At 43.3% G+C, this 17,814-nt stretch overlaps 1 protein-coding gene across 5 annotated transcripts in view; it reads right to left on the bottom strand.

Moving 5' to 3' along the window:
- Positions 1-17,814, bottom strand: part of Atxn7 (ataxin 7) — a 146,034-nt gene that overhangs the window by 7,805 nt on the left and 120,415 nt on the right. For all 5 annotated transcript variants that reach the window (XM_006518017.3, XM_006518015.4, XM_006518018.4 and 2 more), the window contains 6 exons: positions 11,980-12,229; positions 10,057-10,316; positions 9,403-9,485; positions 3,911-4,155; positions 3,614-3,812; positions 3,197-3,318 (listed from right to left, as the gene is read on the bottom strand). In XM_006518017.3, the coding sequence (XP_006518080.1) occupies positions 3,197-3,318; positions 3,614-3,812; positions 3,911-4,155; positions 9,403-9,485; positions 10,057-10,316; positions 11,980-12,229 (1,159 nt within the window). The remainder of the gene's footprint in view (positions 1-3,196; positions 3,319-3,613; positions 3,813-3,910; positions 4,156-9,402; positions 9,486-10,056; positions 10,317-11,979; positions 12,230-17,814) is intronic.

The raw sequence follows: 17,814 nt of genomic DNA, 5'->3' as shown, positions 1-17,814 counted from the left end.
CTTTTAATATGTGACTGTAAATCATCTACTCCTTTTCAGATGTTGTAACAGACGTCTTATGTACCATTTACCCATACGGCCTAGAATCTAGTATCCAAACACTGTAAGGATTCAAGCAAGAACGAGTTACTTCATCAACAGGCAGATTGTGACTACCGGCCAGGACACTGCACAGGAGACAAATCCAAAGCAGACTTGTTTGAGTGTTATAACAAAGTATTTTGTTCATAACGCCTGGGCAAAGTACTCAGTAGGGGATGAGAAACCTATCTGGAGAGTCAAACACAGGAGCTCTCCCTTTTATTTTAACTCTGAGTTTAAAAAAAAAAAAAATTTAAAAAATGTGACAGCCTAAAAGAACAAGAAAACCTAGAAAGCCTGATAGTAGCATTAAAGCTCAGGTGGTAACAGCTGGACAGAGGTGCAAGCCATGATCCCAACCACTCGAAAGCTTGACGATGCCATCTCAGGAGCCAAGTAATGATCCTTATGATACAGGAAATTTCAAGAGAGTACACAGACCTTAGTCAATTTTCAGATCTCTCTAACAGACTGCAATGTGGATCCCACGATAAGAAGCCTGGCTCTATCCTTGTGAGACACACAAGTATTGCTTGAGAGGTTTGTAACAATGTGAATTCCTAGAATCAGTATCTCCACAAGGTACCCAGGCTAGCTCTCAAGAGTAGGTTGCTAACTGAATGCAGTTCCGGCTACGGCCACTAGGTGGATCGTGGGACTCAAGAGTAGGTTGCTTACTGGATGCAGTAACTGACGATAGCCACTGGGTGGCTCGTGAGGCTGAGATTTAAAAACCAGGCCTTCTGAAATCCTGGGGGGAAATTCTTCCTCCACAGGCAGCATCTGAACGTCTTGAAACAATATAACTGCTTTCTCTTTTTAAAGGCTCTAAAAAGCTAAGTAAATATATTCAAGAAAATAACAGAGTACTCTATGTGGAGACAGGGGAACTGACATTCTGAACTGTAAAAATACCTTTCGGTGACACCCCAGGCCATTCCCAGACCAATACAGGGCTAGGGTGCACAGAAGTCACAGGAGCTTGAGATGGCTTTTGAGTCACGGCAATGCTCCAGAAAAAGCATTGGTCAAACTCCACAATTGCGCAGAGTACCCAGGAGCTACAGGGGATGTGTTTTAGGTTCACCTTCTGTCTCTACTGACACCCGTTTACTGGAATAAGCAACTAAAGGGTAACGGGACAAGAATGCTGCTTTAAATAGGGCAGTTCCTGTTTGGGTGAAAGGTGCTAAGCTCACCCAGTATATGAAGGTCTGTGGGGACAAGCTGCCTAGAAATCAACTTACAGAGCTCCTGCCTGGGAGAGCTGTGTCCCAATCCATATGCCTATCTGCCTGCCTCAAGACTGTTGTATCTGCTCATCACTGAAACACACATCTTCCCCATTGCTGCGATGATTTCTCAAAACAGGCCATGGAGCTAGAGATGTATGTAACTCAGTTGGGCAGAGCATACATAAGGCTGGGTTTTGACCCACAGCACCACATAAAACCAGCCATGGTGCGCCTGCAATGCCAGCACCCAAGAGGTAGATACTGGGAAAGCATAAAATCAAGGTCACTTGTGGCCTCATGACAAGACGGTGGCTTAAACACATAAGGCAGAGAGTTCATGCTACTGAGCAGGGGGTGGATAAGGAGGTGGTCATCCTTGACAGAGCATGCCAAAGCAGGCAGCCCAATCAACCTTGGAAGCCTGCTTTTCCAGAAGTTCACGGCATTTGTGCACACAGCCACTAGGAACCAAAACCACTTCCGCTCCTCCACTGACTGTGGAGCTCATCAGAGCAGGGAAGGGTCCCAGTGCAAGAAGGAGCGCTGTCTCTACATCCAGGGGAAGCAGAAGGAAGGAAGCAGACCCATGCTGCTGCCCTGAGTCCTACCTGCCAAGTGCACAGACCCAGGTCCTGTCAACAGTCGTGGAAATAAAACTTCTTCACCAGACAGTAAGGCACCAACCATCTGTACCTGACTATCAGGAAGCCAAACCATGAAAGCAAACGGCCTCACTATGCCCACTCTAGAGGTACTGGGCAGCGGTGGTTCTTGGATGTACAGGGAAAGACTTGAGAGTCCCCTGCAATCAAATATCTCACTGAACACAAGCTTTCCCAAAATATTCTTTTAAAAGACATTCCTGGGCGAAAGAGCTTTAGAAATGATCTTCCGTATACAAAAATATCTCCTGCTTTGACAGTTGCAAAATGTGTTTGAGAAGTGTTGTATAAAAATGAGCTTACTGGAAATGATGAATTCAAGTTTTGTGGCCAAGGATCCCCTTCTATTTCTTACAATCTATTTAGTAAACACTGGGATACACAGTACTATACAAGATGTTTCAAAGGTGGGGTGATACAGCTAAGCGATAAATACTTAGCTATTCTGCCCAAGACCCTGCATTCCATTCCAGGATACCAAAACCCAAAACCTCCAAGGTGGGAAGTTGCTCCAAGCTCCCAACTCTTCTCCTTAAAATGTTACCCAAGTTACTGCTACTGCACCCAGAGTGCCAGGACCTCCTGGTGTTCTGGGTTTTGTCATATACTTACTTTTTCTCTCTCAGTCATCATCTTTTCTGACTAGGTACACACTGGTTTCTCCTCCTGAAAGTCAATACTGCTTACTCCCTAGTGACAGCTCTTCCAGACCCATTCAGCTCAGAAAAGCTTTCTGTGACTCAAATAGCCTGTTGTCTGTCCACCTCAGCTCTCACTGGAAACAGAACCTAGTGGCTCCACCGCTAACCTGTTGTGTGACTAAAAAATAACAAGGAGAAAAGGGTAATTATAGTCAAGTAGCAAAGACTTGTGGGAATAGTAGTCTCTAGCATGTAGCTAGCTCCCAGAAGGTATCAGTGACAACTGTTTTTTTATTCCAGTATCTTTCTTCTTTCAGATTTTTATTTCCCTACATACGATGAGGTCGGTACACATGGAGTTCTTTCAACTAAACTCTTGTACCCAGAACAAGACGCAGTTACTGAAAGGGTAAATGAGTGTATTACAGAATAGTTACTTTCTTTCTACACTTAGCCAATGCCGTTTCCCATGTAGATAAGCATGTCATACAGTCTTAAAAACACACCTTGAGGCAGTCAAGGACATCCATTGCTGGGGCAGGTCAGCTCCCGCCCATGCCCGCAACAGAAGACTTACTTCCATAGCTGTGCATTCAGATGCTTCTCTACCATGAGGTTGAGGGCACAGCGAAGCCGGTTCCACCTGGAGTCAAACACATAATAACCTCTTCCAATCTGCCGGCTCCCAAATGTGCAAAACTGAAAGAGAACACAGAGTATATTCGTGTCACCTCTACTGCCAGCACAGAGGTCCAGGTTCTTTCATGTTCAAGAAAGGAACAAAATGCCAGAGAAAAGGCAGGGCCAAAACGCCTCAAGTGCCAGAAGCTACACATCATGGCAAGAGCAGTGCCTGCGACAGTTTTGGGGAAAAGAAGAAAAAGAATGTGAGGCACAGCCACAGCCAGGTCTCTGCACCCGTCAGAGCCCTGCCCATGCGAGAGGTTCAATGAGGAGGCCACTGTAGGTGGATGCAGGGGGATGAACAGCTCACCGATGCTGGCTGAGGGTGACGACCTGAATAGTGACAGTCCAGTTTCTCAACAGACTCTTCTCTGTCATCGCCTTCACCCTCCTCACTGGATAACCGAGAAGCTGGCTCAGTGGCAGGCAAGGGCGGGTGTGGAGACTCCTGGCCTGGAGGAGGGTCAATGGGGGTACTTCCTCCTTGCTGAGCTGGGCAGCCTGGAGGCCTGAGTGAGTGAACAATGCAGCAGCACTCAGAACAGACAGCACGACCTCCTCCTCAGCAGCTTTAATCCGCACACATCGCACAGGGTCGCAGTCTTACCTTGGAAGACTAGGGGTCTGAGGTTTCGGCTTACTAGCTAAGAAAGGCTTTGACTCTGCAGGAAGCTGCGGCTCCTGTGGCGTCCGGGGAGGGGTGGGATGCGGGTCCCTGAGTGGATGTGGCACTTGCTGAGAGTCATGGCGAATCAGCTCCTTCTCCCTGGCTTTGTTTTTGTGCTCAGCTAATAACACATCAAATCGTTTTCTTCTACCCTGAACAGCTCTCCGCTGGGTTAAGGAATGTGTCTACAAAGAGCAACACACACAGACAAAACCAAGCAGTTTCACTCTAAGTTCAAGGTGCTGTATATCCCCAAACATCTCCCCACTAAAAAAGCAACCTAGAGCTTTGCAAAATGTCCACTTTAGTAAATGGAAATCTTGTCTCTGGACTCACATTTTCTAGTTGTTGGACAGGGCACAGAAATGAGTTTCAAGCAGAGCTACTTACTCATTCAGGCTCTAATGAATTTCATTTAAAAATAAGATGATTTAAAAATTGTGATTATGCCGGGCGTGGTAGCACAGGCCTTTAATCCCAGCACTCGGAAGGCAGAGGCAGAGGCAGAGGCAGGCGGATTTCTGAGTTCGAGACCATCCTGGTCTACAAAGACAGCCAGGGTTATACAGAGAAATCCTGTCTCGAAAATCCAAAATAAATAAATAAATAAAAATAAATAAAATAAAATTGTGATTATTAATTTAAAATCACATGTTGGTAAAGTATTCTTTTAGTAACTAAGAACAAAAATTAAACATAACTGCTTTTCTCTATTCGAATAAAATAGGTGTAAAGAGAGATGGGAGCTCAGAGTATTGTAGAAACAGTCTTGGGAAGCCAGGAAAGACTAGAGAAAAGGAACTCAAGGCAGAAAGAAAAAGAACCATAGACAAGAGACAGAAGTCCAGTAAATACCTGAAAAATATTCAGCACTGTTTGTCTAGTCAGTCTAATTTCTGAAATAGGAAACGCGCGCACAGACATGTGTTGATTCTGGTATGAGGCAACTCTTGATCCTATCTTACAAGAAAACATCTCTATGTCAAATGTATTTGATAATCACTGGTATTTTTAGTTATTAATTTTACATTCAATTCATGTCCATGTACGTCTATATGAGTATCTGCATGTGAAAGCAATGCCTTGAAGAAGTCAGAAAGTTTGGAATCAAGTTACAGAAAGCTGAAAGCCACTCAAGGCAGGTAGGAGCTCTGGCAGGGCAGTGCAGCCCAGCAACCCCAGGAGCCTTTGAAAGCACATACCGAAGGAAGGCCCACTGCTATTCCCATCAGCAGACAGAGTGAGCAGAAGTCCATCTCACTGACTAGCAAGTCCAACCACAGTAACATCATCCTGCACAGTCCGGTTCCTCTCCGCAGCAGACTGCGGACACTGCTAACCTTGGGTCTGCACAACAGCCGGCAGAAGATGGCAATCTCAGAAGCACATGACTCCATTAACTCCAGGAGCGCCATGGCCTTTCTGACTACACAGGTCCATCTTTCTTTTAGGTTACAGAATTCCAAGCTTGGTAGTTTCTCTGTATGTATTCATGACTCCTTGCATTCCTTTTAACAAATAGGCTCTACACAGCATGCTAGCAACACATCCAAGTTGCATACAGGGAAGTTATGCCTCCAGCTTTCATAGGACCTCAGATGACTGACTGCAGATGAACTCTGCTGGGATCTACTCTGGCACACATTAAGTTACTTCTCAATTTCAATTTCTAGTAATATGTAATATATTTATAAGAAAGGAATTTATATGAAAATGAAGAACTTTATTTTGTTCACTATTGAACCAGAATCCTAGAAGAATATTTGACATTAAGTAAAGCTTCAACCAAAAAGCACATAAAGACCTTTGCTGCAGAGGTGATTCAGATGGTAAGTGGCATTGGCTGCTCTTCCAGAGGCCTCTGGCTCTATTCCCAGCGCTCACATAATAGCTCGAAACCACTGGAAACTCCAGTCCCATGAGATTTGACACCTTCTTATAGATACCAAGGGTGTGGTGTACACACATAAATCCAAACAAAACACCCATACAACATAAAGGATTTTAAAAGGCATACAAAAACAATGGCCCACCAATGTACAAAGAATGAATGTACAAATACTGGTAGTATCTGTCTCCCTAGGGTGATGGACAAATGTCTCCTACTATTTGAACATCCTTTGTTGCTTAGCACAGTAAAGCCAAATGCAGAAGGAGACGGTGCTGTAGCAGCCCTGTCTAAAGAGTAAACAGGATTTCCATGGAGCTCTGAAGCATCCTCCAGATAGAAAGGTGGTGACCACCTCCCACCCATGGCAATCACAACTCTGCTGAGGTTGCTTTAGGCACCAAGAAAGATGACTGTGTTCATTGGCTGTGAGGAGCCTTGCGCGCTCTGTGCACACTGGCTGTGAGGAGCATTGGCCGTGAGGAGCCTCACGCGCTCTGTGGCCCCTGCTTGCTGCCCTCTGCTCCTTGAGTATATGCACTACCTGCCTTCCCCTCCTTCTGTTCACCTGCCTGGGCATCTTATTTCCTCTGACCCCCTCACTGCCAACATAAATCAGAATCTATGTTTCTATGGCTGTGAGGCCTTCCAACCTTCATACAATAGGCCTTTATAAGTCAAGTCTTTTCCTGTCTGTAAACCATCAGTAGTAATATGTTATATAGTAGTGATTATACTTGTGAGTAACCAAATCTTTGTTTTCTGTATCAGACTATAAGGTCCATGAGGCTAGAAAACATGCGTTGATTGTATTAAACTCCGTATCTTATGGTACTTCAAATAAGGCTTGTGCCTAGAAGTTTTAAGGACAAATTCCCCTGCATAGAGTCACATTAGTCTGGCATCAACTTGTAGGCATGGAGGTAGAGTCTTCAGGCATGCTGTGTCCTACATAACTTGCAGTACTGGGCCGCCAAAACGAAAATGAGAACATACAGACAGTGGGAGACAGTAAAGTGCCTGTCACAGTGCAGGTCTGTGGAGGTGGAGCATGCCTAGCCCAGGGAGTAGCACTGTTTGGAGGTGTGGCCTTGTTGGAGTAGGACGTCACTGTAGGGCTTTGAGACCCTACTCCAGGCTGCCTGGAAGACAGTCTTCTCCTAGCTGCCTTCAGATGAAGATGTAGAACTTCCAGCTCCTCCTGCGCCATGCCTACCTGGAGGCTGCCATGCTCCCATCTTGATGATAACGGACTGAACTTCTGAACCTGTAAGCCAGCCCCAACTAAATGTTGTCCTTTATAAGAGTTGCCTTAATCATGGTGTCTGTTCACAGCAGTAAAACCCTAACTAAGACAAGGCCTAACTGGAGGTTGCATTTTCTACCAGTCTCATGCTGAACTGATGACAACAGGGGCTAAAGACACAATGAATGTAACAATAAGCTTAGCACCATACTAACAACAGCAATGGCATCCTTAACACAGAATAACAGACACTCTCTGAAAAAGGAAGATGGCATATAGCTATGCAAAAGCAGGTCACCTAGCAAGGAAGGCACAGAGGGAATAGGATGAAACTACGGATTCTGTACTCCATACTCTCCGGCAGTCTGGGTAGTTATGAAAATAAATGAAATCGAGGCCTTGCAGGGAGGGATCTTAGCACTCCCATGTCCATCAAGGTGATATTCACAAAGATATGGAAATGAGCGAACAGCCCAATACCAGATGAGTAGGTAAAGGAAATGTGGTACGTGTTTACAGTGGGATATTATTCAGCCTTTCAACAGAATGAGATACTGAATTTTTTCCAATGTAAGCTGAAAGAAACTAGCCATAGAAATACAGTTACTTCATGATTCCCCAACATGTGCAATATAAAACATTCAAACTCACAAAACTCAAGAACAGAACAGTAGTTATTTAGGTCATGCAGAGAGCAGGGAAGTAACATTGATAGACACAAGACTTCAGTTAAGAAGATGAGTTAAGTTCCAGATGTGTGCTGAACAGCAGAGTGCCAACAGTCAACAACACTGTATTTCTACACTCGGAAATACTAGGAAAAGGTCAGGTGGTCTAACCACAGTGCAAATATAAAAGAAAGGGAGAATTCTGCCTCACCATCTGCTTCATGACTCATTTTAAAGCAAATCTTAGGTAAATAAGTTAACATATTTCTTGGCAACCTAAGTTACAAACAGCCATGAAAGCAGGAGGGACAGACATGAGGTAAATGTCGAATGTAGGTAAGGAACACTTTCATACTTGTGTTTAATCACAGCTCACACTGTGACAGACCCAACAGCAATATACACCTGCATTACTCAAATAGTACTCCACGAAAGACAAGAACAGTTGTTTCTGAGGCATGAGCTTTTCTGAGAGATCTGAGCATGGATTTGGACTCGGTCAAAGGTATCCATCAACCCAAGAGAGAATGCAAGTATCAGAATATCCATGCTATATATTCCTGATGAGAAAACAGCTTATGAGTTTTTGAAAATTTAGACATTTAAAGGTTTAACATTTTCTAGGACTTCTGAATGTCCTGTTGTGGTGGGAATGGCAGCTGTAGCCAGCAATCCCGACACTCATGAAGATATCTGGAGCCCAGCAACCCAAGAGCAACCTGAGCAGGAAGACCACATTTCAAAGTCCCATTGCTGCAACAAGCATTCACAATAATTAAGACTGAAATCTAAGTTAAAATAAAATCCCTTGGGCCAGTCAGAGAGCTTGATGGAAAAGGGCATCAGGTCTGATGACTCAGTTTGATACTCAGGACCAAATGATGGCAATGTGGTAGTTTGAATAGGTTTGGCCCCATAGACTCTATGAGTTTGCTCGGCCCATGAGAAGTGCACCATTAGAAGGCGTGGCGTTGTTGAAGGAAGTGCATCACTGTGGGGGTGGGCTTTGAGGTCCTGTGCTCAAGCTCCTCCTCGGGGTCATTGGAAGACTCTCAGCTCCTTCCCTAGCAACATGTCTGCCTAGATACTGCCATGCTTCCCGTTATGATGATAACGAAGTAAGACTATAGCCCAGCCCCATTTAAATGTTTCCTTCTTAAGAGTTGCCATGATCATGGTGCCTCTTCACAACAATGAAACCCTAATGAAGAAAGTGGCCAACTTCTGTTATCCTCTGACCTCACATGAGCTAAACACACCCAGAAGAGAAGGAGAAAGAAAAAATAAAGAAACAAGCAAAAACCAGTAAGGACACCTAAAAATGGTGTTGGAAAACTAATTATCAGACTCCTGCAAGATGTTCTTGTTTCTCAACGTTGTGCTGTAGTGCTCAGACACAAAGGCATGCACAACAAAATAAATTCATTAAAAAATAAAAGCAAAGCCTCGCTCACAGGTACAAGTTATGCTAACTCACACCATGTTTTGTAAAATTGAGTTTTTTCATCACAAACAGGTTATGTAATTTACACAACCCAGGGGAGCCAACAAGCACTGGCTCCACAATGGGTCAGACAGATGTGTGAATGGTATGGTATAGCCTTCACCTCTGCCTTCAGGAGGCACCTACCTTGCAAGTCAAAGACCTGGTGCAGGGCTTCTTGGTATCCAGATCAATGACCCCACAGTGGATGTCAGGATCAAACTCTCTTTCTGTCAGAAGCATACAAACATTATTGCAGTGGACATACTGTACTTTTTAAATAAGAGGAATCTCAAGATGTGCAAATTATAGCCAGAATACAATGTGTATTGCAGTAAACATTATTCTCGCTGGAGAGAACTGATAACTAGAACAATATTTGCTTATGTATTTTGAGAAAGGGTATCTATATTCAGAAAAATCATGAGGAACAGATTTCCATACAGAAGGTGAGTATACACAAAAGCAAGTGTGCTCTTTAAAACCACAAGACAAGTCCACCATGAATGAACCTCTTCCCATGGCTCAAGTCAACTAGCTTTAAGTTGGTCATAAATGGGAGGAGAGACCCTTGGTCCTGCAAAGGTTCCATGCCCCAGTATAGGGGAATGCCAGGTTCAGGAAGCAGGAGAGCATGGGTTGATGAGCAGGGAGAGGGGGGAGGGATAGGGGATTTTCAGAGGGGAAACTAGGAAAGAGGACATTTGAAATGTAAATAAAGAAAATAACTAATAAAAAAAAACCAATCTATACACCCAACCTTCTGTACACAGAAACTTTGAGAAAGAAGTGTGATGTTACCTGATAATCTCTTATTTAAAAATTTCCTGTTATTAGAACTGTCTTCAGATTTCTTTTCCAGAGTAGGCATTGCAGGAAGCCCTTTGCCGTTCAGAATCTGTCCGGGTGAAGGCAAGGTTGGCTTTGGTATTGAGGGACAGTTAAGGCCAGGCTTGACTGCAGAGCTCATAGTAGCAGGACAGGCTGGCCCCACTGTGGATTTCAGTAGTGTGCCATCCATCTTCGGATGCATCTTTTCTACCTTCACAGAGGGCGTCATGCTGTTGCAGGAAAGTGGGAATGCATTAAATGAGAGCCCTGTTACTCCAGAGGGATGGGAGAAGAGCCTCGATCTACCTGAGTATGCACAGGCTCTGGGAAGGCCTTTGACATTTTGTTTGAACCACTAAGAAAAGCTAGCAGAGTTAACAGCGAGCCAAGTTTGTACAAAAAACCCAGTGTATAAACCTGACCTCTTTTATCCTGTTTGAAACTTAGACCTCACAGTCAATGCAGTTTCTACAAGGAGCAAAGCATGAAGAGATCTAGAGGGACCAAGATGATGCCACAGAATTCCAGAAGAATCCCTCACAAGAGCCATCATGTTAATGAAAGAAATTATTAAACAAGGAGAGTATGAGTCACGGAAGCCCTCTGAGAACTTAAATGCAGACACCTAACACCGCACTGAATGTCCCCTGAAGCCACTCTGCTGCTGCCAACAAGTAAGCCTTGAATCAGTACATCCTGTGTCACCATTTAGGCACTCCAATCCCTCAACACAGGCTTCTATGACACCAGCATAGGACAGAGGCAACCGGCAACCAGTTGATAAGCAGGAAGACCCATGCCACTAACAAAGCAACTTCTCTTATTATCTTACCGACACTGTTATATTGCCTAGTAAAAGTGATGTCAGCAAAACCCTAAGGCTTCACTCGACAGTGGATCCTTGGATAAGTGCTTGCAAACTCTAGTGCAGTCTGTACTCTAATAGCTGTTAAACTGCCAAGTGACTTCAACATTGCCCTGCTGTTTCTGTGGTTTTCAGACAGCTAAGCCAGATAGTGAAAGCCAGGTTTCCTGTGCTCGTTCTCAATGAGCAGGGGCTGGGGGCTCAGCAACCAGAACAGAGTGCGCTGAAGAGCTATTCCTGGAACAGCCTTACAACAGCCCAGTCACTGCAAACTCCTCTCACCTCACCCAGTTAGCAAAGTCCTTGTGCAGTAGCAGGTACCCGACTGCTTTCTGAGATAACCAAGGTTATGAGACATTGGGGATAAAATGGACGGCATATTCTCCCCCAAAAAGGGAAGCAGGCCAAGGAAACACTACTTGCCATCAGGTTGCGAGATATCATGACAAAGCAAGATAAACTTCAACCACAGTATACTGCTCTTCTTCCACGTGACCTCAAAAAAGCTCCTAGCTCCAGACCCACTTCAGTAGCTAGTCAAAGAAACCACGGAAATGAGACTCCTTCTAGTCTTTCCCCCTCACTGCTGTGACTTAGAAACCCTGATGCCTTAGACCCCTGCCTCACTTCCACCAGGAAGACAATAGAAGTCGGATTCAAACCCAGACCTCTCCGACTTAAAGACCTCATAAAGCACCTGCGCACAGGCTTCCTTTCCCCATGGTTTGAAAAAGGGGACAACAATGCAGACTCACAGGGATGCTGTGGCCAATTCATGGCATCACAGACAGATATAGCTCAGTTTCAATAACTCACACAGGAAAGGATCAATAAATATTACTAGCCTTATTAACAGTGATAACTTAAGTAGCTTCCAACCTGAGGTAGGGAAAGGAAAAGCACTACCAGTGTTCTTGAACTCCTCAAGTGAACTCTCTAAAGACTCAGGCATTCTTGGATGCTCTCACACAGGACTGACTCATCCTGACAACTAAGGGAAGCCTACAAACCCACATGGCCATACTTACACTCGTCCGTGGGGGACTTTAATCTGTTGCACGGGATGCATGGGTTTCATGTTTCCCCTGAGCGGAAGTTTCTCTTTGGGCAATCTGAGTAACTTGGAGCTTGAGGATGCGCAAAGGACCCCTCCACTGGGAGGCCGGCTGCTTCCACCAGCACCACTGCCTTTGCTTTTGGACAGAGAAGGTAAGAGGGAAAATACTGAAGTGTGAGGAACAGCCAAGGCAGGCTTGCTAGATGAGCTATGTCTTCTTTCTGAAACAGAAAACAAAGACAAAAAAGAACATGTTTCAGGCAATCCTTGAATGGAAAGCTGAGGCTGTTCCCTGCAACTAACCAACACATTTCAGTTAAAACACACAGCTAAGAAAAGCATGCTCTAAATCCAGCACATTTCTATTTTGTTTGTTTGTTTGCTTCGTCGTGTTTTTTGACACACAGTTCCTCTGTGTGGCCTTGGCTGTCCTGGAACTTGCTCTACAACCAAGACTGGCCTCGAACTAACACAGATCCCCTGCTTCTGTCTCCTGAGTACTGGGATTAAACCACTGCCACTTGAAGAAAGCCTTATGTAGGCCTAAAAGACAACTTAGTTACAGTATCTAGCAACTGGTCTTTCTGATACCAGTGTCTATCAACATCAGGAGGTTTATCATATAAACCCATTCAGAAATTAAACAAGCACTAAACATGAGTAAAATGTCCTGTTGTTTTAGATGGAACAATTCACACCGAGAAAATGATCTACTCACTTGCAGTTTTGCTAGTTGGCACTGCCTGGTATGCCTTCATTCTTTCTAGCACAACTCTCTGATTCTCAGAATAAAAAACTGTTTAAGAAACAGACCCACCGGGCAGATTGTGACACCAAGGAAGAACATTTCTAGGACATTTTAGCATTCCCTAAGAACCTGCTAAACTTTTCAGGTCATTTCAAACCCCTCCTACCTTTTAAAAAATAATCTCAGCTCACTACAGATGACTTAACTCTGCTTCACACTAAGAAGCCAAAGGCTCAAGACAAAAATACCACAAAGAGGTAGATCTGTTAATTTTCCTTCTTCTTTTGAAACCAGGAAATAATGTATGGGAAAGTACAGACTACAAAGGGGGTAACTGAGAACAACTCTATCTACCTGAGAATAAGGTCTGAGAGCAGATGCAAACGAACATAAATCAAGAGCTGCTGAAAACACCACCATAAGAAGTGAGTTGGTCATTTGATAACGATGTTTGAGAACATAGCAGCACTGAACTCAGAATTTAAAATCACACTTTAAGGCTTTACAAGATTTGCAAACCATCATTATCACACTATGGAAAACCGTATGGACACTTAAAACATTAATCATGATAGAGTCAACAGCTAGAAGCACCATTGGAATAGCTAATTTCCAAATCTTCTTTTCATTGTTGAGAAACTCTCAGTGACTCTAGAACCTTACACTGAAAGGCCAGTACTTCTGTAGTCTTTATCACTACAGGACTTCAGGGACGGGTTCCCACCACAGCAAATAATGCTACGGACAAAAAAAAAATCCATATTCTCCAAATCAACACCATGGAGGCTACAATCAAGTTAAGAACCAAATAGATAGCCACCTGAAAGTGTTTCCTTACCCTGAACCCCATCATATAAAACTGTGTGCCAGGAAAGTATCCTGAAGTAATTTCTGTTTAATATTTTCTTCTATTTGGTACCTTGATTGTTTTGTTCAAAACTCAGTTTTCCTGCTTGGTCCTCATACTCAGGAGTATGAAGAAGTTTGAAAGCCTGTGCTAATAATGACTAGACTAGTCCTAACTGCACAATGCCCCAACCCACCACCACATGCAGTCACAGACAAAGACGAAGAGACACACAGACACACACACACACAAGTTAAAAATAAGAAAATGCAGTTGTACTATGTTTGAGGTTCTGGCGTCAGCTCCTAGCACTATAAAACTATTTGATTAATTTTTTTAAAAAGTCAAAGAGACCAGTCAAAATTTAGCTTGTCTCTTGTTATTCTAAAATGCCTTGAACACATGCTCAAGTGTTTCAGCACACCTCAGTAACTATTGGAAAGCTATGTCATAAATTTGCCAGCTGCCCAAGATAGGCAAGATTTCCAGGAGCCCTGTCTATTATCCACAATACAGGTCTTCAGTTAACATTGTTAAGATTGGTACAGCTTTTCCTCTGGCAAGTTTTTCCAAATGACAGTAGCACAGGGGTTCTTAACCTTGGCTACACTGAAATGACTCAAAGAGCTGTCAAAGGTCTCCCTAGGCTGAGCATGGTGATACATAAGCTGTAAGCCCAGGCTTGGGAGAGGTGAAGGAGACATCAGCCATATGACATTCAAACCCAGGTGAGACTGAACACAATGGCAAGCCAGAAGACCTGAGCATTAACTCTACGAAAACAACACAGTGCTGTTGTGCCAATTTAGTGTGATTTTTGTTTTTTCTTTGTGATAATTACTGGGAATAGAATGTCCTCAAAAACAGGCCACTTGGAATGAAGATCTATGAATGAGGGATTTCTAAATCAAGAAATGTGCAGTCCACAGTATAAAAACACAAGAAGTATAAGCAAGTTAACAAAACTCCCCTAAAGGACAGTAACCAATCAATACTGAACTTACAAATATATTGAAATGGGCACAATATTAGATGTCACAGTGTACTGGGGACATGACCTTTAAGAGGATACTGCAAATGAATAATGTATGGAAATAACTCCACAACCCAGGCTGGTATATCCTCAACAAACAAGAAAATGTCAGTAAAATGAATGAGCAAAATAGCAATATCAGAAAAGAAAAGGTAATTAGGTTACTGTAATTCAAAGAAAAAGATAGAAATACTAAAAATAAGAAACACAGGGGAAAGCTTCACCACACAAGAAAAGAACACCAGAAGAGAAATGACTGGCAAATGGCTACATTTATAAACATGAACTAGGACAACCACACACAGAAAACATCTGGGATATAAACAAGAGATTACCCCTAAGAATCTATGGTTCAGAAAGAACTACAATAGAAACTAAAGACACAAAGACTTTATTAAATGAAATAAGGTGATTTCCCACACCTAGTGAAAGACACTGATTTCCCAGCATATAGTATTTAGAGCCTAAACAGACATGATCTTAGAATACATTCTCCCATGAGATACTGTGATCAAGATCTTAAAATTACAATGAAACACACAACAAAAGAAACAACAGTACCAACCGGAAATACCAACAAAGTCAATACACCAAACAACAGCCCATCTCTCATCAGCAACTCCCCAAGCCAGGAAAGTAGGGAGCAGCAGATGTTCTTATGTACATGTGTGTGTACATGCCATGTGTATGCAGATGCCTGCAGAGCAGTAGGTGGCTGTAAGCTACCCAACCTGGGAAGTGGGATGACACTTGGCCTCTGAAAGAGCAGCAACAGCACCTACCTGCTGAGCCTGCTCTCCTGCCCCTAACAACATGTTTCAAAATTTGAGAACAAATGCTCTCAATCGAATTGGCTCTCCAACAAAACTATGTGAGGGAAACAAACTGGTATTTCAAGTCAAAGCCACTCGGGAGCACCCGGTCAACACTGCAGTAATAACTGACACCAACAGCGCACAGGCAATGGACAACCTCTCTCATCAGAGAGGAGAAACTGAATTGTACTGGAGGACTCAGTAGGTAGAGCGGCAAGGAGACGTCGTCTTTAACACGTGTGATGGGCTTCACTGGAATTCTTGAAATTCGTACAGAAGCGGGAATGATCCCAGAGAGCAATCCAATGCCAAAAGCAATGTTGGAGGCACCTGATCCCTGATGATGTCCATGCTCACAACAGAGCTACAGGAAAAACAAAGCTCACATGGCACTGCCACAAGCGCACGACCAATGAGACAGAAACGAGGACACATAAATATGATCACAGCCACCTAAGCTTTGAAAGTATTGCTTGCAAACCCCACAGACATGTGTGAAACAAACAAAACTAGAGCGCGCAGTTCACCTTTCACAAAAATCAAGTCAAATCAATGCCCTTAATTTAAGACTTTAAACTCTGAAACTGCTAAAAAAAAAAAAGTATAAAGTATTGCAAGTACTTTCTGACAGGGATTTCAAAAGGAAGGAAAGATCAGCAATAATTGTTGATGAGACTGTATAAAATATAAATACTTCTTTTTTTAAAGATTTATTTATTTAATTTTATTTATTTATTTATTTATTTATTTATTTATTATATAAGTACACTGTAGCTGTCTTTAGACACACCAGAAGAGGGCATCAGATGTCATTATAGATGGTTGTGAGCCACGAGCCACCATGTGTTTGCTGGGATTTGAACTCAGGACCTCTGGAAGATCAGTCAGTGCTCTTAACCACTGAGCCATCTCTCCAGCCCATATAAATACTTCTTACAACACTGGGACAATCAGCAACTTGAAAAGACTGTAGAGAGAATAGGAGGAAACACTGCCAAACATATATCAGAGAAGATTAACATCTAGAACTTATAAAGAACTCCAAAACTTAAATACCAATACAATTGACTGACTGGTCAATAAACAATGGAATCCAAGAACTGCACAGATAGTTCTCTATCAAGAAGCAGACTAATAGACAAATATTTGGAAATGTTGCTCGACATCACTGGCCATCAAGTAAATGCATCTATGCTTTTATTTTTGGAATTTATTAAGGTTTAATTTTACCCCAGTCAGATGGCTGTCAAGAAAACAACAGAAATGTAGCTCAATGCCTAGGATGCACTCAACTCCAGTTTTCATCCCTAAGACCTCCTGGCATGGGTGAGGGGGGACACCTGCAATCCTAGCATGGGAGAGGCAGATCAAGGCCAGCCCAGGATACAGGAGATCTGAACGCAAAACAAGTAAATAAAATGAAAAAATAGGAAATGCTGACAACTACATGAGAGAAAAGGAACTCTTCATGTTGAGAGTGTAATGAGTCTGTCAAACTAAGGAGGTTTCTCAAATCACTGAAAAAACTTCCCACTGACTCCGCCATAACCACGTCCAGGTGTGTATGTATGCATAAAGGGTTCTAAGTCGGCCTACCACAGAGATACTTGTAATCCATGTATATGCTTTAACTCTGCACAATAGCCAAGGTGTAAAGCTAGGATATGTGTCCATCAACTGACTAATGTTACTCAACCATAAACACTAAAATTGTGGTATTTGTAGGAAATGGAACATTTTCCTCTCATTTGTGGAACGTAGATATGAAACACACACACACACACACACACACACACACACGGAGGGGGGAGGAAGAAAGGGAGGAAGGAAAGGAGGGAGGGAGGGAAGACTCTGAGGGAGGAAGAAGTCTACAGGAATGAGGAGAAAGAAATAAGAAAGAGCAGTGAAATGGCTCATGTATTTCAGGGAAGGAGAGAGAGCCAACAGGATGGATGTCATGAGGTGTATGGGGAGAGATGGAGGCAGCAAGGGGGCAGTGTGGGGGAAGACATAGGACTAGAGCACAAGTGCACACACCACAAACCCCAAGTATAATGTAATAAATATGACTGGGATCAATCAACTTCTTTGCATGCTACTGCTTCTCTCTCCGAGATTATGATGGATCTGGTTTGAGGCAGTTGAGGCCTTTCCAGAGCACCCAGACTTCTGTGAGCTCCCTTTACTGTGTGAGGATGTGTGCAGCCTAGTTTTCAAGCCGGCGCTGCCTGTGATAGACTAGGCTAACACTTCAACGACTATTAACCATGACTAAGTAAGTTAAAATTTGCACGGGCTGAACACTTGGGTTTATGAGATAGGGCTTACTACTCCTCAGTGTTTTCCAAACTTCTATTAAATGC

The sequence above is a fragment of the Mus musculus genome, chromosome 14 (genome assembly GCF_000001635.26).
Source record: "Mus musculus strain C57BL/6J chromosome 14, GRCm38.p6 C57BL/6J".
In the NCBI taxonomy this organism is placed as follows: Eukaryota; Metazoa; Chordata; class Mammalia; order Rodentia; family Muridae; genus Mus; species Mus musculus.
This window is presented reverse-complemented; position numbering and strand designations above follow the sequence as displayed.